This window comes from Meriones unguiculatus, chromosome 18 (assembly GCF_030254825.1).
Source record: "Meriones unguiculatus strain TT.TT164.6M chromosome 18, Bangor_MerUng_6.1, whole genome shotgun sequence".
Lineage (NCBI taxonomy): Eukaryota > Metazoa > Chordata > Mammalia > Rodentia > Muridae > Meriones > Meriones unguiculatus.
The window spans coordinates 12,470,834-12,494,316 of record NC_083365.1 but is presented as its reverse complement, the minus strand read 5'-3'; the positions used below and the strand labels follow the sequence as shown (position 1 = coordinate 12,494,316).

At 44.0% G+C, this 23,483-nt stretch overlaps 1 protein-coding gene across 3 annotated transcripts in view; it reads left to right on the top strand.

The window, feature by feature from the left end:
* Window positions 1-14,441: 14,441 nt before the first annotated feature.
* Stk35 (serine/threonine kinase 35) overlaps window positions 14,442-23,483 on the top strand; it is a 31,953-nt gene continuing 22,911 nt past the window's right edge. For all 3 annotated transcript variants that reach the window (XM_021656112.2, XM_060371927.1, XM_021656111.2), the window contains exons 1-2: window positions 14,442-15,204; window positions 15,669-16,269. In XM_021656112.2, the coding sequence (XP_021511787.1) occupies window positions 14,707-15,204; window positions 15,669-16,269 (1,099 nt within the window). In that variant the 5' untranslated portion in view covers window positions 14,442-14,706. The remainder of the gene's footprint in view (window positions 15,205-15,668; window positions 16,270-23,483) is intronic.

Below are 23,483 nucleotides of genomic sequence, written 5' to 3'. Positions count from 1 at the left end.
AGAATATTCAACGTGTTAACAAGCTTTCCATCACTATAATTAAGTACCTGAAATAATTATTTATAAAGAGAAAAAAAAAAGGTTACTTTGGATTCTAGTCCAAGACTGGGGGCCTTCTGGCTTGAGTGTAAAATGTCTTAGTTCCAGATATAGCATAGTTTGGGAAGATGATAGAACTTTTAAGAATTTGATAGTGAAAATGGGCCACTCAGGGTAGATCTTAAAAAAATTTCCTTGGATGTTTTGTTTCTCTGTTTGTTGTTTTGAGACAGGGTTTCTCTGCAACAGCTGTCGTTGTCCTGGAAATCGATTTGCAGACCAGGCTGGTTTCAAACTCACAGAGATCCACCTGCCTCTGCCTCCCAAATGCTGGAATTAAAGGTGTGTGCCACCACACCTGGTCAGGTCTTTAGGTTTTAAGAGCAGTTCCTCCTCCTGTTCCCTTTCTGCTTCCTGATTAAGATAGCTACAGAAAGAGCTGTCCTCGGGCTCCTGCCACTAGCCTTTCCTGCCTGTGGTCCTGGCTTCCCCCATGACAGAATGATCCCTTTTAACTGTGAACTACAACAAAGCCTTCCTCCCTAGAATTTCTTCTTGTCTGACACGGGCTCTTAGGAAGACCCCACGTCACAGCAGCAGTGCGTGACCCAGAAAACTGCTCTCTTAAGGATCTCCCAAGGGCTTACCTCTCTAAAATGTCACAATCTCCCAACACCACCACCCTGAAAACAAGTCTGGGCCTAAGACTGAGATCATGGCCAATGTTATCATCTCTTCTGTCAAGAGATAGAGAAAAACACAGATGCCATCCATAGTAGTCCAGTTAAATAAACCATGGTAAGTCTAAAAATAGAGTAATGGGCAGTCCTTAAAAATTAATCAGAGGGTGAGTATGGGGGCACGTGCCTTTAAGGAACACTCAGGAGGCAGGAGGAGGCAGATCTCTGTGAGTTCAAGGCCAGTCGAGGCTACACCGCAAGACCTTGTCTCGAAGAAGAAAGCAAATAAACAAGCAGATCTAATTGGACCTATTTAGAATAGACTCCGAGGTTTTAAGCATGTGTGTAGGTATATATGAGTGTACAATACATCTATCGTATACCATTATAAGTAACCCCTGAGATTTTATACGTTGTGCAATAGCATATTATACAAAAAATACACAGCTAACTACTGTGGTAACATGCTATCATTTGTACTCTGTGCACATGCACACAAGACACATCTCTTGAAGTACGTAGGAAAGTAGTCTGCCTTTCAGAATAGGAATTAGGATAGCTGAGGAAGAACACTTGTTAAAAAAGATTTCTTTATTATTTATATAACATTCTGCCTGCACACCAGATCTTGATATAAATGGTTACGAGCCACCACGTGGTTGCTGGAAATTGAACTCAGGACCTTTGGAAGAACAGGGAGTGTTCTCGACCTCTGAGCCATCTGTCTCTCCAGCCCCAGGAAGAACACTTTTTACTGCAACCTTTTCGTGTATGTTTCTTTTTACATTGTGTATGAATGATTTAAACTCACAATGACTCCAGCCTCTTGCGCACTAGGCATGCTCACAGTGCATACAAATACATGCAAGTAGAACGCTCCGCATACAAAGAATAAAAATAAATCAATCTGTTTTTAAAGAGAAGGAAAAAGAAAAACAATGAACGAGGGAGGGATTTTTGCTAACTTTACAAATTACAAATTTCTTTAAAGACAGAGCTTCCTTTGTCTTGTTTAACCTTTTGATTAAAAAAGATAGTAGCACATCTCCTTACAGTTCTTTTGGGTAGAATTGTTTCTTTGCTCTGTTACCGGTGCCCCATTTGAAGTAAATAGATGTTTGTTCACATCTCCCCCGAAAATGCCACACTATAGTCCCTAATTACTTTACTCTAATTATCTTATTCTAGGCTGGGGAAGCTAGTGAATAAGGACTCCATCTATGTGGCCAATAAAGCATAATTTGGGAAAGACACAATGAAGCATAATTTGGGGAAGACCCACCTAGATGCCACCCAGAGAAAGTGGATAGAAAAACAAACAATTTCACCATAGCTGTAAGTAATTCATTTTATTGGAAGCTGGCCTCACTGTCAACTCTTCACGCCTGTCTTCATACATGTGTAGTTACATGTATGTGCACACTTTCATGTGATAGTGTTTAACCATTCGAGTAGAAGCCCGAGAACAGCCTTGTTTAGTTTTCCTCAGGTGCTGACCACCTTGCTTTTAGAAATCAGGTCCCTCATTAGCTTGTGGTTTATAAAGTAGACGATGCCAGTAGCCTCAGAAGTCTACCTGCCTGCCTGCCTCTTCAGTCCTGGAGCTACAAGCACGTGCCACATTGCCTGGCTTTTTTAGGTGGCTGTTGGGAAACCAGACTAAGTGACAGAACATCATAGCTGGAATTGTTGACTGAAAAATGAGGGTTGGAGAAGAGCATTAGACCCATACTGAGTGTCCAGCTATTCCGCTCAGCCATGGATACACAACTCAGCTTTAACTGCATGTGGCCTCATTGTCTGGCGGGGGGGAAGGCTGGGAAAGGCCAGTGGATATGGGCTCCACCTATGTGACCACTGGGGAGCCACTCCCCGTGCTCCACAGCAGACCTTCTGCTGGGGATGCTTTAGAATCACCCACACTCTGGCCCGCAGCCCCTCACCCACACTCTGATCAGCAAGCCTAATAATTTCATTCGTTTTCCAGAGCGAACTTCGCTGGAATCACACTTTGCTTTGTCAGTGGGAGAAGAGAATAAATGTTTACATCTTCTTAGGGAGTAAATTCTCAAACAGTCCTGGACCTAGCATGTTGCTGACTGAGCTACTGCACCCATCCTGTGCCCAAATCTTATGCAAATCTTTTGCAAGTTTTAGGAAAGAAGGCTTAAAAAATAGGTTATGGAAAAAAATATACATTTAATATCAGGATTCTGTGGCCATGAATATAAACCTATGGAGGAAATGGGAAAAAAACTCTTTAGGCTAAGAAAACTAGGATGAAGTAATCTGAAAGCAGTAGTATCTAAATGCTAAAAAGGTGCTATATCACACTGTAAACAGGATGAAAAAGATGCAATCTAGAAGCGACCTGAATGATGCAAAATCATTCCTGTGGACAGTTAAGATGCTGAGAGCCCACATGTTCAAGTAGAGATGGAAGGAAATTGTTTTGTGAAATGATAGAGTGGAAAAACCCTAATTCTAAATAATCTTGAAATTAAGAAATTAGCAATATGCAGTGGTAAAGATAATTGAGATGTTAGATATCACACATAAGTGTTTAAGTATTTCATCTATAGCTTTATGACAGTCGGAGCTTGATGTTGATTTGTCTTGAAAATACTGGACACATCCCAAGTGTTTTTGCAATCTTCTTACTGTGAAATACAGGACTGTGCCAAACTTGTCTGTGTTTTAGCTCCTTCATCTGTAAAACTGATAGTAACAGCATCCCTCCAATCACTTGCCAAATTAATATAATGCAACAAGTGTTTTTTTTAACACTGCTTGGAAAGTGCTTCTTAAAAGGTGGTTGTGATAGCTGGGCGGTGGTGGTGCCTGCCTTTAATCCCGGCACTCAGAAAGTGGAGGCAGGCAGATCTCTGAGTGGGAGGCCAGCCTGGTCTACAGAGATCCTCAGGATAGCCAGAGTTACACAGAGAAACTGTGTAACTGTCTCAAACTGTGTAACTGTCTCACACTGTGTAACTGTCTCAAATTGTGTAAACTGTCTCAAAAAATGGTTTCGAAAATGATATTCACAAAGAATACTGTTTTCATTTCTATTGGAAAATGTTTTTGAATACTATATTTTTATTTATTCTGCGGATCAATGGTAGAACATTATGTAGCACATTATGAGGCTCTAGGTCCAATGCCTGGCACGAATGAATGAATGAATGAATGAATGAATGAATGAATTTTTAATTGAAACCTAATAATTACATGTGCCTGGGATACACTATCAAATTCCATATACTATGTAATGTGCAGTGATTGGATCAGAGCAAGTGACATGTATCACCTTTGATGTTTATTATGTCTTCGAATTAGAAATGTTAAAAATAGGGCTGGAGAGATGGCTCAGTGGCTAAGAGCACTGTCTGCTCTTCCAGAAGTCCTGAGGTCAATTCCCAGCAACCACCTTGTGGCTCACAACCATCTATACCCTCTACTGCCCTCTTTTGGCATGCAGGTGTACATGCAGATAGAGCACTCGTGTATAAAATAAATAAATACATAATCTTTTTAAAAATGTTAAAAATAGCAAGGTGCAGTGGAGCATGCCTGTAATACCAGCACTCAGGGGGGCAAAGGCAGGAAGATCTCCGTGAGTTCAAAGCCAACCTGGTCTACACAGCAAGTCCATAATAGACAAGGCTACACAGAGAAACCCTGTTTCAAAAAAACCAAGGAATAAAAATAAATATTAAAAATATCCTTCCCTTGATAATTTGAAACACTCACCATTGCCTGCTAGTTATTCTGACATGTGCTCTAAAATGCAGAAATTACACCTTAGGAGTTTCCTAACTACTTACTCTGTAAGCTTTTACCAGCACAGACTCCAAATTCCTTCCAGAACCTACATGTAAGACCTAACACCTAGAACTGTAAATTTGTTGAGCTACTAAATAATTTTTAAAGAAAAAGTATACATTTTAAAGAAAAAATATATATACTTTTAAATAAAAAGTATACATTTCTAAAGAAAAAGTTTACATGGTTTGGGAACAGCATAGACCCTAATTCTATGAGTTGGAAGAAATATACTCTGCACTGTAGCTCATACACTTTTCTCATCGGCAAACCAGAATGTAAAAGAAAATCCATCTATCAGTCTAGAACAAACCACTGAGCAGACATTCCTCTTTGTGTCCTTCATGGAGACCCTGAGTTCCTGCAGGACAAGAACTGCTTCCTCTCATCTCATTCCCCAGGTCAACAAAAAACAGGGACTTAATGAGTGCTTGTTGAATAAATAAAGAACACTCTATATTAGTAGCCACTATTTGTTTTTAACTGAAACTTCCTGGCTTTCATACCTGAAAAATTACTAAAAGCTAAAACTCCAATAAATACAGAAAATATTCAAATCCTATAACATTACGTTGAATGTGAAGGATTCAACTGAAAAGAAAATTTCCTTGGCTTTTAGAATACTATTTACCAAAATATTTCCTTTATATATGCAAAACTAATTGTAATTACAAAAGTACACCTGTCATGTAATCAATCGCTCAGGGTCTGGAGCTTTGGAATTAGATTATGTTTCAGTTGAATCCACCCATCATTTAGTACTGTGGCCTTGAGAAAGTCACTCAACCTCTTTTGCCTCAAATTTGTTTGGGAAATTAAGATAACGGTAAAATACACCCCAAGATTTATTGAAAAAAACAAATTAGTTAACACGTACAAACACTTAGGATGGTCCTAAATACAGATATTGGTCAATGAAGGTTAGCAATTGCATCCGTACATATTTTTTACACGTTTATTTATTTTTATTTTATGTGTATGGGTGTTTTGCATGCATGTATGTATGTCTGTGCAACACATAGGCACAGTGCCCACAGAGGCCAGAAGAGGGCATGGGATCCTTTGGGGCTGTGCCTACACCTGGTTATGAACCTTTATGTGGGTTCTGTGTGTGTGTGTTTGTGTGTGTGTGTGTGTTTAAATAAAATAAATAAAATACGAGCTCATGCTGTATATATCTCTCATGATTTCTTTTTTTTTTTTTTTCTTTCTGGGTTTTTTACTTTGTTTTTTTTGGGGGTTGGGGTTTTGTTTTGTTCTGAGACAAGGTCTCATGATATAATTCTGGCTTGCCTGGAACTCCCTATGTAGACCAAGCTGGCCTCAAACTCACAAAGATCTGCCTTTCTCTGCCTCCCAAGTGACTCATCACACATTGTATTTCTTTTTCTAGGTAAAAAAAAAAAAAAAATATATATATATATATATATATCACTAATATATACCTACTATGCCTATATAATGTATATATTTCTACTGTAGGAACACATATTCATATATGAGAAGCAATTCCTTCTTTCTGGTGGCTACATTGTGTGCTAACAGACAGTTCTACATAACAACCCCTGCAGAAGTGTTTCTACTACCTTATTACTATAAACCCTGCCACATAGAAAGATTCCTATAAAATTGTGTGTGAGTGCAGGCGCTGTTTGAAGGTCATTGGATAACTTCTTAGAACTAATTCCTTCCTCCCACCATGGGTGCTGGGCATCAAAGCCAGATGGTCAGGCTCGAGGGGCATGTGTTTTACCTGTAGCTATCACCGCCCCCAACTTAAGTTTTTCTTTTTCCTTTTAATTTTGTATGTGTTTGGGAGTGGTGAGTGTGGGGCATTTGAGTATTTGGTATACCTTCCCAGAAATGTAATCCGTGGCTCAAGATGCATGAAATAATGGAATTAAGATATTTAAAAATTGTCAAATTGTCTTTTCAAACATTTTTAAAAGGATTTCTTTTATGTTCATGAGTGTTTACCTGCATGCATATCTGTGCACTACGTGTGTGCCTGCCTGGCGTCTGAGGAGATCAGGAGAGGGTATGACATTCTCTGGAACTGGAGTTACAGATGGTTGTGAGCCACCACGTGGGTGCTGGGAGATGAACCTGTGTCCTCTGAAAGAGCAGCCAGCTTTACCCACTGGACCATTTCTCTATCCCCTAATCATCCTTCTTAATTAGTCTTTGACTTTTGACTTCCATGGGATAATATATTTTGTTGTCTTTCGATTGTATACATTTTGACCAGACTATAGTTTATTTCAATTTACTTACCCCAAATCCTCAAATGCCCCCGAGTAGTTCCGAAGCTAAAAACTTCATCTCCGTAGTTCTACATTTTAGTTCTTTATCTTCCTATTTATAAACAGCCAAGGACGCAGCAATCAATATTTTGCAACAAATAGTGAGACACACAGCCTGCAGATAATGTTTATGCTACCCCAGATGGGAAAGGATGAAATGTGTGGGAGGATGTTTTTGTGCATTGTGTATTCAAATGCTGATTTCTGAACCCAGAGATCTTGTTGCAGTTCGACTCTGGCATTGTCCTCCTTTTGAAACATCTCCTGTCTTGGTATGTTGTAAACAACTGTTCTCTACCACCTTCTGATTGGTTAAATAGAGAGCTGAACAGCCAATAGCTGGGCAGAAGAGGATAAAGCAGGATTTCAGAGGCTAGAGAGAGGGTCTCAGGTGGGGACCAGAGGGAGAGAGTCGCCATCAGGCCATGGCTGGGAAGTAGGCCAGGCCAATATTGTCAGGTTAGAACAGCGGAGCATCTGCCCGGCTACAGTGCCTTGAGCTTTGTGTCATTATTCAGAGGAAAGGGGACGGGAATAGCAAAAAACTTGCATTTTACAGAAATGCATGTTTCATGACCTTTCTAATGAGTGATATGGAAGAATGTTTGGAATTACAATCAGAGTTTGGGAGACCCGTGGCTGCACTTACATCTTTCGGATTTTTTTTTCTTTTTTTTTTTTTGGTGACAGGCATGCTCATTTAATGCACAAGAAGCCTTCTTCTCTGTGGAGTCTTACTAGGAACTGTCTTTAAGCCAGGTAGCCCCCAGATGAAGGCAGGAGAAACAGAACCTGATCAGCACCACCAAGCGGGAAGCCCACTTCACTGGTAGTTAAGGCCTGTACCTGCTTTCTAAAAATGTTTGCGCGTGTGCGCGGGCATGTGCATGCTCATGTACTGTATTTTATGCGTATGAGTATCTTGCACCATGTATGTATGTGCGCCATGTGAATATTTGGTGTCCATGGAGGCCAGAAGAGAGCATTGGATCCGTTGGAACTGGAGTTACAGGTAGTTGTGAGCCGTAATGTTGGTGTAGCGAATGGAACCCTGGTCCTCCCCAAGAGCACCAACTGCTCTTCCCTACTGGGTGATCTCCCCAGCAGTGTGTGCTTCTGCTTTCATAAAACTTGGGAAGTCCTGAGACCTTGCTTTCCCTTCCTTTTCACTCATTAAAGAAGAGCAATCCTGCAACCATAAATACCTTAACCTTGATGGCTTCCTTACTCCAAAGCTTGCTGCCAATCCCAACCCAGAGGCAGTAACTGTAACTCTAGAGTTGCTGGACCTCACCTGATTACCAAGTCTGACATCTCTCTTCCTTCTTTTTTCTCTTCTCTACCTTTCCTTGCCCACCGACATAAAAATTTTCTTTTCAGATAGGTCGTTTTTCAGCTTACAGTCTTCCTGTGGTAGCCTACTGAGCTCTGAATTTATAGGTGCCCACTACAATGTCTGGCAACAAGTGTCACTTCTTTATGCTTAATTTTAAATCTTTTCTACACTAAGAAAGATAAGGATTCTCTTCCTCCTTACACACACACACACACACACACACACACACACAATTTTCCCTCCCTAATTTTCCAAAAGTAGTTTCATTGTAGCTTTTGGTTAAATCAATGTGTTTTACATTACACCATCAATGTCTTATTATCTTTAAATGAGCATTTAGTTAATGCTGAGTACTGTTTTTCTTTTTTTTCTTTTTCTTCTTCTTCTATTTTTGGTTTTTTTAAGACAGGGCTTCTCTGTGTAGCCCTAGCTGTCCTGGAACTAGATTTGTGTAGACCAGGCTGGCCTAGAACTCAGAGATCCTCCTGCCTCTGCCTCCTGAGTGCTGAAACCAAAGGCATGCACCACCGCCAGGCTGCAGGCTGTTTTTCTCTTGATTTGAATAATCACCTCAGGGGCTTACATAAGAGTCAGACCCTCTGCAGCCAACTTTAATTTGTGCGCTGTCTAGGATTAGGGAAATATAAGGCTTTCATTCTCAAAGTGTGATCCCAAGAGACTAGCAGATCAACCTGAACATGATTGGAAAATGAACGTGATTGGAAATGGAAATCATCATATCCCTAGTTGTTTCTGTTGCTGTGACAAACTCATTGACCAAAAGCAACTTGGGGGGAAAAAGCTGTTTGGCTAAGCCACCACCATCTTGGAGAGTTCAAAATGGTTACCCCACCTGGGATTGTTTACCGAACCTCACAGAGGGCTGGGATGGTATAAGACCTTTGCCTGCGTATCAATCCACTCTATCACCTGTTATAGGCAACTCTGCCTTAGTTGTCTGTGGCATGCTTAGGCTCCATCCCTGCTGGGCAGACTTTCCAGGGAGGGCCTGTTGAGGGAAAGAAGCACCCACACCCCTGTAGGTAGCCCCTCGCCTATGCTCTGTAAGGAAACCTATAGACTCATTGGTTTCCGAGAGTGAACTTTGGTGGAATAGTGTCTTGACCTCGGGAGAAGGAGTAGACAGTGCTTACACTTCCCACTGGGAACGAATTTTAACAGCGGGCTTACTGGTTATGGTCCATCAGCAGGGAAAGCCAAGGGAGCTGAAGGCCCGAATTGAAGTAGAAGCCACGGAGGGTCACTGCTTCCCGTGGTTTCCTCAGCCTGTGTACTTACATCAAGCAGGCCCAAGTTAGCTAGCAACTCCCATGTCAGTCATTAATCAAGAAAATGCCACACACACTTGCCTACAGGCTAATCTGATGGAGGCAATTCCTCACCTGAGGAGCCCTCTTCCCAAATATGTGTCTCTCTTTTCCAGGTTTGTGTGAAGTTGACAAAAACCAACAGTGCACATCCTTTCCCAGACTTAATGAATGAGTGGCTCTGCAGAGGAGGCGAGCAATCTGGGCTTAAACAGCTCTGAGGAATTCTTACAGGCACTCAGCTTGCAAACCCCTCTTCTCCATAAAATGGAGACATAGTCTCTCATACAGCTTAATTGTGAATGGCATGTTAGGCAGTACAGGAAGTTCCTTTCTCATGGAGACTATACTCATCAGTCTTGGACTGGATTAAGAAATATCCAGGGCACCAGCTGGTGGTGGTGGGCACGCCTTTACTGCTAGCCCTCTGAGGCCAGCCTGTTCTACAGAGTGAGTTCCAGGACAGTTCGGGCCACACAGAGGAACTGTCTCAAAACCAAAACAAAACAAGACAGGAGGAAAAAAAGAATTTCGTAGGATATTAATGAGGCACATGCTTGGCCATGTCTTTCAAAGAAACCTGAGAAGGGAAGATCCATTGTGTGTGTGGGTGGCACCATCCCATGAGTCCCCAGGCAGAGAAAAGAAGGAAGCCACTGGGAAGTGCACGCTGTCTCCGCCACTTCCATGGCCATGTCCACCTCACCACCAGGGACTGCGTCCCTCTCAACTGTGAGCCAGAATAATACATTTTTCCCCCCTAAATTCCTTTTTGTCAGATTTTGGTCTCAGAGATGATAAAAATAGATAATGAAGAGTCCTTGGAGTTGCACTTCTGTCACTCAGAGGTGCTCCACTACTAGCTGCTTTGTCTGCCCCGTCCTTCCCAGTGTCCCTTGCTCCAACATCACTCCACTGAGGTATTCACCTCAGGCATGTCATCAACATTCTTTTGTCTCAGAAGCTCCCCTCCCCCATATCCTGGTTCTAGTGTCTTTACCATCCTTAGCCCCCGCTCACCCTCAGTTCACCCTACTATAATCACTGTTCCACATGGCTGCAGCCCAGAACAACCCTCTTTATCCCTCCCCCTAACTTTACCCCAGCCCCTAACGCTATCAGCTCTTCTCTTATTCCTTCTCTCTTCCCCATAATCTTGCTCTACAAGCCAGAACCCCCCCACACACACACCTTCTCATGACCCAGAGCTGATGTTTTTTGTTTTGTTTTTTTTGGGGGGGGGTGGTCTCAAGCATGGGGATGGCGGCTAGATTCCCAGGTCCAGCTCCAACCTTCACCCTGCTCACTTGCAGGGGATGGGAGGGGGGGAAGTAGAGGTAGGACAGCTCTTAGCATAACTGAGCTTCAGCTCCCTTATTGGAAAGGAGTGGCTATAAGTAGTGGAGCTGCTCCTATCATTTCAATAAGCCCCAAGACCTTACCATGGCCCCTGGCCCTGCCTCATTGTGGGTCCCACAACACCTGCCATTTCTCTCTGCTCTTATCTGTCCCCACTGAGTTCTTGCCCTGCTGGCTTCCTGGGCAAGTTCTTGCCCTGCTGGCTTCCTGGGCAAGTTCTTGCCCTGCTGGCTTCCTGGGCTCTCTCATCCCAAGCAAGGACTTTGTGCTTACTCTTCCATTTAATGTGGAATATTCTTTGTAGAGGTACATTTGGTTACTCTTACAGAAATCAAGTCTTTGCTCAATGATCCTCTTCCACAGAGATTTTCCAAATCATCCATTCTGAAGTGATAGTTTGCCCCTACCCCTAGCACCACCATCCTAACCCCAGGGAGGGTATGAAGAGCCTGGGGCCTCTGTTCCAAAACTAGATGAAGTTTTCACCTTCATTTTCATTGTTTGTAAAATGGGGCTAATGATAGTAACCACCTCCCAGCAATGTCATAAACGTTCTTTGTCAATTTCATAAATCCTCATAAATGTTAGCCATCAGGCATAATAGTAAAAATAAGGTTATGTTTGTAACTTAAGCCAGTTAAAACGATTATTAAGTAATCTGTCAGCCACAGAAGACTCACACCCATAGAACGTCTCTCCAAATTGAGGGAGGAGAGAAGTTCTTGACTTTTCTCAGACTATGGACACAAGGACGGTAGGAGTGGAGCCGTGCTACACCATGAAGTGCTCTGTCCTCACCTCAAAAACTCAGATCTTAGCCAGGTGTGGTGGTACACGCCTTCAATCCCAGCACTTTCGAGGCAGAGGCAGGTAGATTTCTGTAAATTCAAGGCCAACCTGGACTGCAAAGAGAGTTCAAGGACAGCCAGGGCTGTTACCCAGAGAAACCCTGTTTCAAAAAACAAAAACAAAACCCAACAAAATGAACAAACATACTCCTCCCAAAACAAAACAAACAAACTCCACAAATCTTCCTGACTGTGGGGCCTGGGCTCTCATTTTACTTTATGTTTTGTTTTTCAAGACAGGGCTTCTCTGTGTAGTCCTGGACTCACTTTGTAGATCAGGCTGGCCTCAAACTCACAGAGATCCACCTGCCTCTGCCTCCTGAGCACTGGGATTAAAGGCATGTGTCACCATCACCCTACTGAGTTTCCATTTCTCAACTTTTAATTAAATCTTATTGTAGTGCAATTCACAAATTCCATCACCCTTCTGCCACTCAGGAGTCCATTCCTATCTGAAAGCCAGCCACTGACATTTCTGCCACCAAAGGCTAGTGGCTACACTTTATATTAATGGAATCATACAGCCTGCAGCATCCCCCCATGTTTAGAGCTTTTTAGAGGCTGAAGGGTGGATGTATATAAACCAAAATCATGAAAGGACACAATTTGAGATTTTGTTTTTACAAATTTTTATGATTTATTTTCTATTTCACTGGTGTTCTGCCTGCTTGTATGTTTGTGTGAGAGTGTCAGAGTGTCAGATCCTCTGGAACTGGAGTTACAGTGAGTTGCTGAGTGCTGAAAAAAAAAAAAGAACCTGGGTCCTCTTGAAGAGCAGCCAGTGTTCTTAACCACTTAGGCAACTCTCCAGTTCCAGTTTGAGGTATGCTAGCATTTTCTGTGAAAACTATCACCACATAAAGTAATGAACACATTTTCACCCCAAAAAGGCTTTCCCTCACTCACTCTCTAGTAGAAATTAGGGCTTATTTTTTCCTACAACCGTGTAAGTGTCACCCAGCATGTGTTCTTTTGTGCCTAGATTCTTACTGTGTGCTTTTCAACTTTGTCAATCTCTATGCTCATAATTTAGAAAATGCTCATAAATATCAACCAGAAAAGTGAAGGTTACTTTAGTAATTTAAGCAAGTCCAAAATAAAATTTGAATGCAGGATTTATCAGGTAATCCAACAGCTGCAGAGGACTCACAGCTTTGCACCTCTGGGTTTAATCACCAATCTCTGTATGATTGTGAGTACCAGGGTAGAGGATATAGAAGTTTTTCAGAATTGGTTCTTTTCCCTTTTTGTCAGCTCAGGGGATTTAAAATCAAGTCAACAGTTTCACTTGGCAAGTGGTTCTACCACTGACCCCTCACCCAGGCCATTTTACATTCTAATAGTGGCTTTAATTGACTAAAGCTTAGCACTGGTCTTGTTCCTATTTTTTACTTGATGTTTCTTTTCCCTGCAATGCTCCCACCACTATTTTGACATGACTAGCTTCTTGCCCATCTTTACTCTGACCAATGTCATTTTCCAAAGAGATTGCTACCAACTGAATTATGTGACTACCTCAAAATCATGTGTTAAAGTGGTAACTCCCAATAGGTTAATAACCAGATTTGGAGAGAACTCCTTTAAAGTTTAAAAACTGAAGTTGTTGGGTGTGCTGGTACACACTTTTAATCCCAGCACCTTGATAGCAGAGACCTGCACATCCCTGAGTTCAAGGCCAGAACTACAGATTAAATTCCAAAACAGGCAAGGCTACACAGAGAAAACCATGTCTCAAAAAAAAAAAAAAAAAAGCAACAAGAAAAAGTTTAAGTTAAATGAGGCTATTCCAACCCTTATCCAGTAGGATGGGCACTGATGACTGGTATCATACTGGACTAAAAGAAAAAGGAAAGGACAATCAGTAAAACTTGATATGGCATATTAAACAAAAGCATAGTATTGTTAAAGTTCCTGATTTTGATCACGGTATTGAATCTGCAGAAAATATCTTTGCCCTCAGGAAATTAAATTTAAAAATATAAATATATATGTGGAGTATGACATCTAAATTCAAAGGATTTATAAAAGGATATACACATATACAAAATATACATATATTTATGTACACAGAACATGAAAATATAGTAAAATAATGTAATTCTGGGAAAAAGGGGTGAGACATCTCTAGTATTCTTATACTCTTGACTTTACATATACAGTAGTCATAAATTCCAGAAACTCCAGTTCATTCTTTTACATTTAATCTATTTTGTGTGCTTGTTTAACTACAATGTCTAACATTTTGTTTGTGAAACTCTGTTCTAAGTACTTGAACTCTGAAACCTCTCTGAAGACACAAGGTTGGCTGTCTCTGCCAGTGGGGGGGAAAAAAACTGCAATTAAGATGTCCACTGCTCTTTCCCCAGACTGAAAATAGAGTGTAGCGGAAACTCTAGTTATGTACTTCAATCTCTGGAGACTCAGCTTACAAAATACCGAACATCTTTTAGGCAATGGGGTACAAAGCAGGGCACAAACCATTTAAAAATTCATGGCTGAGGGCTGCGGACTGTAGCTCAGTTGGCAAAGTGCTTGCCTAGCAGGCACAAAGCCCGGGGTTTGATTCCTAGCCCTCCCTGTACAAATCCGATGTATAAACCGGGTGTGGTGGCGCACGCCTTTAATCTCATTACTCAGGATGTAAGGCAAGGAGAAGAGTTCAAGATCATTCTTAACTGCACGGCCATTGTGCGCCCGCCCCCTACAATGGGCGGTGGTGGAGGGTATCCAAAACCCAAGCCCGAAGCGGCTTATATCCGGGCACTCAATTAGCCAGCCATCATATTTCATCTGCTCCTTTGCAATCTGGGGAGTGAGGACCACCCGGTTTGGCAGAGGAGGAGAGGGAGGATTACGCGCGGCTGAGATCCCCGGGGTCGTTAGTGGGCGTTGAGGATCGGCGTTTTAACCCAGACCCCGAGCTGCGAATCAATTAAACCTACGCCTTTCACCCAATCAGCATAAAGTGACGGCTGCGGGCGTGGAGCCGCGATGAAGGACAGGTCCGGAGAGGCGCTTGCGGAGCGCAGACGGCTCGGCAGGGCCCTCGGTGCCAGCCGCGGCATTTTGGCGCGCTCTTTTTGTTGGTTGGGAGTCCTCGCCGGTGATTGGCTCCGGGCTGTGGCGGCTGCCGGGCCGACCTCGGCGGCTCGGAGGCGGCGCGGCCCTCGGCTGGCCTCCTGGGGGATGGGCCACCAGGAGTCCCCGTTGACCAGGGCAGCGGCGGGAGGTGCCGCTTACATAAAGAGGTTACGTAAAGTGCTCAGCTGGCGCGAACTCGAGGACGGCCGCGGGAGCGCGGGAGCCCAGGCGTCCCCCGGGGCCGCCGCTGTCAGCCCGGGAGCGCCCGCCGCGCGTCCGGCCCGGCTCGCCGCCGCCGCCTCGCGCCCCGCTCGGCCGCGCAGACCGCCCCGCCTGGGAACCGACCGCCGCCCGGCGCGGGCTCCGGGGGGGAACCGGTCCGCCCGGAAGAGGAACAGCGCCGACCAGGTGAGGAGCGGGCGGACGGGGAGGGCCGGGGCCCAACTCGGCCCCGGGGCTCGGGCCGACCCGCCGGCGCTGACTGAAGCGCTGTTTACCCCGGAGAGGGCCGGGCCCGACGCGGGGAGGCCGTTGGGAGGAGGCCGAGCCCGGCAAAGTTTGAGCCGCCCGGGCGGCTCGGGGCACACGCCCGCCGGAGATGGCGAGGCCCCCGCCGGTTCCTTCTCCCCGCTCCTGACGGGGAAACCGGCGGAGAAAGGGGACGGTTTGGGCTTCGGTTTCCGGTCCTCCCTCGGCACTTCCCGGTGGTTCCGTCTTTCCCGCTTTCCCTGCCCTTCCCCCGTTCAGTGCGAGGCGGCGGCTCCTTCTTAAAGGGGCCGCGACGGGCGGCGGAGGCGGGGCGCTGGGACCCTCGGAGCCCCGTGTCTGCCCCTCTCGGCCTAGTGGTTTTTAACCGATTCTTTCGCCCTCAGATCGTAATCCAAGGTACTGCTCCTCCGCATCTCCGGGCTAGACGGAGGGATGAGGCCGGGGGGCCCCGGGCGGCGCCGTTGCTGCTCCCCCCGCCCCCCGCAGCCATGGAAACGGGGAAAGAGAACGGAGCCCTCAGAGGGACAAAAAGCCCGGAGCGGAAAAGGCGAAGCCCAGTGCCGCGGGTGTTCTGCGAGAAGCTGAGGCCGTCGGCCCAGGCCATGGATCCGGCTGTAGCCGAGGCCCCGGGCGAGGCCTTCTTGGCCCGGCGGCGGCCGGATGGCGGTGGCGTTGTTGGCTTTGCGCGCCCGCGCTACAGCCTGTTGGCGGAGATCGGGCGCGGCAGCTACGGCGTGGTTTATGAGGCTGTAGCTGGGCGCAGTGGGGCCAGGGTGGCCGTCAAGAAGATCCGCTGCGACGCTCCCGAAAACGTGGAGTTGGCCCTAGCAGAATTCTGGGCCCTGACCAGCCTCAAGCGGCGGCACCAGAATATCGTGCAGTTTGAGGAGTGCGTCCTGCAGCGCAACGGGCTAGCCCAGCGCATGAGTCACGGCAACAAGAACTCACAACTGTACCTGCGCCTGGTGGAGACCTCGCTCAAAGGTAGAATACAGCAGGCAGTCCTGCCCTCTCTTGGACCCTCTTGTTCTCAGAACTACTCAGCCCTAATAACTCTGGCTCCCTAAGGCCCTTGTCCTAGCCTTGACACCACCTCTCTTTTCTGAATGCTGCAAAATCAGTCTGTTCCCTAAACAGCTAGCTGGCATTCCATAACAAGCTAAGTGCTAAGCTTGTAAGTACTCAGTAGGTGTGAGCCGTGATTACCCAGCATTTCAAAGATGGATGAGCAGGCCTGGTGGGATTCAAAGTTGTTGGCAGAGCTGCAGAGCCCCCTTAGGCCTCTTTTTCTCTTCATGACATTGAGGAAAAAATTAGCAGACCCACCCCATGTGGTCTCCTTTCCTGCTTTCTAGTTTCCTGATGTCTTTCCAGTCCTTTCCCCAGCCTTGCCTCCGAGAGTGAGGTTTCCTCTGTGAACCCCACCCCTTTACCCGAGGGCAGACAATCATTCAGTTGGTTTTCAGCTTGGTCCCAGAGGCATGCAGGTTAATAACTCACACACAGTAATAACCCCCACTGGTGGGCCAAGAGATGTCACATAACAAAACATGTTACATCTTTTCCTGTTATTTTACAATCTCAGTCGTTTTCATAACCTCTAGGGCTGGCTGAGAAGTTTTACAGAAAAAAAAAAACCAAAACTCCTCGAGGCCAAAATGATGGCATTACTGGGTGAACTACTGGAGGAGAGAGGTAGTAGGGTGGAGGAGGCTTGCTGGGGCAGGGGAGTCCTGGGGAAGAACAGCTAATCTAATCCCAACTATAATCTGAGCACCAAAACAATTTTGGATAATAGATCCAAAAGTAAATTCTGTCTCCATTCTATAAATAGAGAAACTAAGCCTTAGAGGGAACAAGTACAACTTGATTAAGGTTAATCAGCTTGAAAGAGATGGACTCCTGGCTTCAAGTTCCTGTGTCCTTGAGCCCAGACATTTTTGTAGGCAAAGATCTTCACAGGTGTAACGCTGCTTTTCCTACCTGAGGGTGAGCTTAGAAGAAAGGGTGGGACTTAGGGCTCGATTTTCTAAAATCTTGTTGGAGCATCTCATCTGTCAGATTTTACTGTAAGATGCTAGAATTCCTGGCAGAGTCTTGAAGCGATTTAAGGATGGTTTGGATGGTGTGGTGGGGCAATTCGGAAAAGGCCATCATTTCCAGGACGGTGGATGTGTTTTCTTTTTTTTTTTAAAGACTTCTTAGGTAGAGTCCTCTACTTTGCCTTAATTCTCATCATTTTCTTAAGTTTTTTAATACACTAATTTCTTGATGGCATGCATTCGGATGAAACATCCTTAACGAATGTTTGATATGCCCATGTTTTAATACCGCATTGGGCTGAATGAATTTGCATTGCCAAACAGTACCTTCTAAGCTCAGGTTGTTGGTTCTTCCAGCTTGAAGCTTGAACTTCATTTAACAGACCTTGCTAATTCTCTTGGTATACAAATGCTTTAAAACTTTCTTCACGTAGCATTTTAAAAGAATTTTACAGTAAACAGTGGCAACGTGGCAAGTGTTTATCACCCTGGAGTTTGAGGCTTCCATGCAGTCCTGGCTTGTTCTGAATTGATGGATGACACGGGACAAGTTGAGAACCCATGGGGAATGAGCCTTTCTCTAAGATTGGCCATCTCTGTCACGAGGTTGTGGTGCATGCTGACAATGTCAATAAGGAATCCACTGCCTCATTAAGGTCAGACTACTTTCTGAATTTCATCTTCATCCTCTTAGAGATTTGTGTTCTTATTGAAGTTTCCCAAACTTTGACTATGGAACACATTTCCTGTGTGGTAGGAATAGTAGGTTGAAAGCAACACTAGTTTTTTTTCATCCTCCCATTGTAAGCTAAAACTAGAGAAAAATATTTTTTTTTTTCATTTTGGCCACATATTTAATATTGGCTGTTTTAATTTGGAGTCTTAATATGTATTGCCTCTACTTATGAAAATGACAGCTAAACTTATAATGCCATATGCCAACTTAGCAAGTAAAATAGTTCATAGCCAATGTCTGCTTGCTAACATTAAAGTGGAAAACAAAGACTCAGACTTTTCCAGGTTAAGTTTTCTTGACTCTAATATCCAAGATACATTGTTCTTGATCTGTCCTGTGGCCCTGGGTTTTTAGCATGCTCTTGTTGTCCGGTGATATCAGAGCTGAAAGGAATTCGAGAGATAGCCAGGGATAGCTTTTCTTAAACCCGAAAGCTCTCTGCCATGTTTCTTGTAATTTAGGGTGATTTTACTGCATGCCTTTGGTAGTATTGGGGGGGGGTGTGAAAACAAAACACTTCTTTAGCCTTTATGGTTATTTGGAAAAATTGAAGGCTTAAATAGTGATCAGGGTCACTGTCACAGTCTGACAGGTTGGTTCATTAACCAGAGGATTGTAGAGAGAGTTAAGAGGAGAATGAGGAGTTAGCAAAAAAGGGTGATCTCAAACAGTGCCCAGGCCTTAAGTGGCAGAGTATTAGGGCAAGAGAATAGTTAGTCTCTCCCATTCCTCAGCTTCTAGTGAATACACAAAAAGAAATTTTATAGTTTACAGAAATAACGTGATGTGTAAATAAGTATCCAAAGTAAATTTCAAAAAAGAAAGAAAAACTATGTTCTTAGTTATATCCCACTCCATTGGTTTCTGTGGTTTAAATTCTTTTCTGAGCATGGACCAAACAAGCCCTACTCAGACATACAGTGTGGTCAGACCTTCTGTGGGAGGCATACTATCAGGGATAGGGTCTCATGAGCCTCAGGCTGGCCTTGAGCTTACTAGGTTGCCAAAGATGGCTTTGAACTAAGGATCCTCTGCCTTGAGTTCCTGGGGCTAACGGAAAGCACTATCATACTCAGTTCATGTGCTGTTGAGGATTAAGCTTAGGGCTCAGAGTATGCTAGGCAAACTCTTCCAACAGGGTTCTGTCCCTAGCCCTTAGCCTTGTTTCCTAAAGAAATAGGAGCTCTGAAAGGACAGGAATTGCCCAAATTGAAATAATGGACAACTCTTGGCACAACACTGACTGACTAGCTCTAGGGTTTTAAAAAAACATTACCAGTCCTATAAATCTGATTGATTCAGGACAGGTGTCTTCAACTTTGAAGTCCTTTAAGGAAAAGGGGAATTAAAAACAGTTGCTTTTATCATCTTGTTTTTTTTTTTTTTTCTTAAAAAAAAAATACACCTGTGCTAAATGTACCTAAAACAAAGTTTAAGGTCACTGTCACTTAGAAAAAAGCAAGCAAGCCTCACTCCTTTTCACACTCAGAAATTTGTTGCCCTGGTCAAAATCGTCTGACAAGTAAAGACTGACCCCAGAGTACCCCAAACATAGGAATTCTGGACTCTCATGAAACTAGAAATTTAGAATTTAGAAATTTAGCTTACTTGTTATTTGATAAGCATGCTTTTGGTAGCTCAAGATGGGTTTGACCTGGACATTTGGGCAGCAGTCCTTCCTCCCTGCCAGTGCTTCTGTGAGCCAGGTTGATGAGCAAGAGGCTTTGCAGGCTTTGCTTCACAAGATGTGTGCACCAAAGTGATTATGCTCACAGGTGGTGGCACCTTAGGAACAGGTTCTTGTTGGGAGTCTCAGTAGTGGCTGACACAAGACCTTGTGTAGGGGAATCTGAGCCTGGAAGTGAGTTAACTACTGTCAGCTCTTCTGGCTACTCATGCCTAAGGAAACGGAAGGGGCTCTGGGCAGAGTGGTCATCCTTTGCCCAGGCTTCCATAAAGCAACTGAATTCCCTAATATGGCTTAGGCCTTGGAATTTAGAGATTAGCTAGCTAGGCAGAGTTGGATGATATTTGGCTGTCTTGACATAGGCAAAGGGGCATTGGGGCCTTCAAAATTACTGGGGTACAATAGAACAACGGAGTTAGGGTCCAAAGGCTTTAGCCCCAATTTTACTAAAATTTACTGGATGAAGCCAATTGTGGTGGCTCACATCTGTAATCCTAGCACTTTAAGGGTGAGACAGGAAGATTGCTTTGAATTCAAGGTCAGCCAGGACTACAGAGTAAGTCCTAAGCCAGTGTGAGACCCAAGTAAGTGAAACGAATAAAACCTTGCTGATATGTTTCAGGTGTGTAAAAGCTTTATATCATAGCCCATTCAGCCTTCATGACCATCTTTTGAAATGGATACTATGAGTGTCTTTTTCAGGTGAGGTATCCAAAACTTGAAGTGTGAAATAGCTAAACAGGTAATCTAGTTAGGATTCAAGTAGAGACCTTGATTGTGATTTGTCTTTTGGGTGTGCTTGAGAATGTGGCTTCAGGTCTAGAATTGTGGTTTGTTTTGCTTGTAAAATTGTGCAGTTGTATTTTACTAGTGGCATTTAATACTAATGTATTAATCATCCATACTAGTTGCTGCTGTCTGTGTTACATTGTTTTATCAGTGCTTACGGCACTGCTCTTTCTGTTGGTACCGTCTATGGATTTCCGCAGCCAGAGCCACCGTACCTGCTTTCTGACCTGTTCTTAGATGCCTTGGTGGCAATTGTACAGACCTTTTTCTTGCTACTCAGTATTTTCCTTCTATATGTAGGGATTTTAGGAACTAGCCCCAGGAGATAGAAGCCACCCTGTCTTAATTGAGAACATTGGTTAATTGGGATTGCATTGGGTGAGGCTTTTTATAGTGTATACTCTCAGGGAGACCTTAGCTTCCCTAGTAGAGTATCAGTTCACCTTGAAGTTACCCTTCAGCCCTATCCTTAGGGCTAGGTAGGAATCCTCCCTAGTGACTCAAATTCTGGATGCTTACTTAGTTGACCTGATCAGTAGGTCTCACAAAGCACATTTAGGTCAATCAAATTCTGTACCATAGAAAGGAACTTGTGTTTTCTGCCTTGGATAATCTAGCACAATGGACTTAATGAAGGTTAAATTATTTGGTGTATACAAAAGCCTGCATATAAGGAGTTTGTGTAACAAAATAAGAATATCCAAGTGTGATTGCTGCCAGCACCATGAAAGATGAAAGACAAATAGTTAATCTTTTGAGCCTCAGTCTTCTCACCTGAAAATGGGGCAGAATTATCAGGATTAACAGGATTACAGTTTGGAGCAGGGACGGAGAATGCTTTGGATTCTTTGATTATCACAGGAGATTAGTTACTAAATTCCGATGTAAACCATCAAATCTTTTACCCTGCCTCTTTCTGGCTTCCTCTCTTGACCATCCTCATTCTCAGTTTCAGACCCTCCTAACAACTTCTTAGCTGCTCATAGCTGCTCATCTGTCTTCCCGCCCCTCGGCCTGCAGTGGGATTTGTTCATCTAATGTCTCCCAGACATGCCCTTGCACAAGTTAACTTCTCCTGGTCCGGTGAAAAATGTAGGCTTCAGCTGTCATAGCTCAAGGAATGTGATGTAGATGGAACAATGTACCCTTTTGTTGTTGTTGATGTTCTAAATGTTATCTTTTGCCTAACAAGTTAAATATTCTTTGGCCTGTATTGCACTGGGATTATTGAAATCAGTGACTTCCGAAGAGTGTGGTGGCACACCTGTAATTCTAGGCTGGAGACACATCAAGACTGTCTCAAAAACCAAAAAATTGAAATAGAGTACAATGGTTAAGAGGATTTCTTGCTCTTCCAGAGGACCTTAGTTTGCTTCCCAACATTTGTGTTCTGTGGCTTACTGCTGCCTGTAACTCCTGCTCCTGGGGACGGGAATCTGATGCCCTCTTTGGGGTTCCGCAGCTGCGCCTTGCTGCCCAGTTGATTTTGAAGGACCTGGGTTTGAGTGGTGATAAGGATGTTAGTGATGGTCAGTAGATAATTCTCCAACAGTATCTTCTGCTCTGCAAAGTATGTTCTATTCCTGTGACGTAGTTCTCTGACTAGTGTCAGGTACTGTTAAATCCTCAGATTTGATGGGTAAGACTTCTGAAACTCGGAGGTCAGGAGTTTTTCCAAGGTTCTGGTCTCCTTCCATTTGTGCCAAAGAGCTAAATAATCCATTAGACAAGAGGGTGGGGCTGGGGGTTGCTCACTCAGACTATTTCCTGGTCTGTTTGTCCTGGTTTCTTGACTTTGGCTTGCTTCTCCATAGACATCACACGGTACCAGACATTGTCTGTGTCTCCTCTCTTGGTCTTGGTCATGAGTTGGCAGAAGCCCAGGTAGGTAGGAGGGAAAGGCTGGAGTCTTAGTCTTAGTGTCTCCTCTGTGTCCTGGGTGGGCAGCTGGGACTCCTACATGAAAGCATGCATGCTCTGAAGGAAACCCAGACCTTGACTGCCCTGCCAAGGAGTTCTACGTTTTTCCACCTGTTTGCTCATGCTCAGTGATGTTGCATGAGTTATGAGAATGCTGCTTCTGTCAAGCATTTCTGTCACAGGGCTCCTCTAGGGTCTTCAGGCTCTATCCCACAAACAGACTAGCTTAGGGCACTTTTAACCTAACTTTTTTCTTTCCCTGGATTCTTAAAACTTAGATCTGTGTTACAGTTTCTTTGGCCAACTTGTGTTCCTTTATTTCCCTTAGTTACCATAGTTACCAGCTTTGTGTATAAAATAATAATTTTCCTGTCCATATCTATTAGAAGTTTCATTGCTCTTTGATATGGTCTTTGCAGAGAGGAATTTGATGGCTTTCCTCTCTGGCTGTACTGTCAGGGAACATTTCTTGCTGTCCCTTTTCTGCTTCTTTTACCATTTAGATGGGTTTGGGCTTCTGATTGTGGCTTCATTTTTCAGTTATTTAGATAGCCTCTGCTTGCTTGCTAGTGACCAAAAAGGATTATAGAGCAGGAAGTGGGGGAACAGTAACACTTGAGTTTTAAAAAGACCACATGCCCTGAACTGGTTCTATTCATTTTACTTTGATTGGGAGTAATATAAGCAAATAAATTGGACCATTACAAGGGAAGTGAGGTCTGTCAGATTGTGGTTAAAACCAAAAACTTTTGTCATGTCCCTTCTTACCTCTCTGGCTTTAGTAGACTATATCTTAGTGATTTAAGGGCCACTGGGGAAGCAGAGACTCATCTGGCTTATAAATCACTGTAGTATGATACTGTAGCAAATCTCCAGCAAAAAGAGCCCCCCTCCAGAAGCTGAGGAAGTGTTAGCTTTGTCTGTTGGGATGGTGTACACTCTGAGCCAAGGGACCTGTTTTCAGGCCTTGACTCATTTAACAGATGATCAGTCAATGTATGGTCTGTCTGTGTTCTTCCCTCCC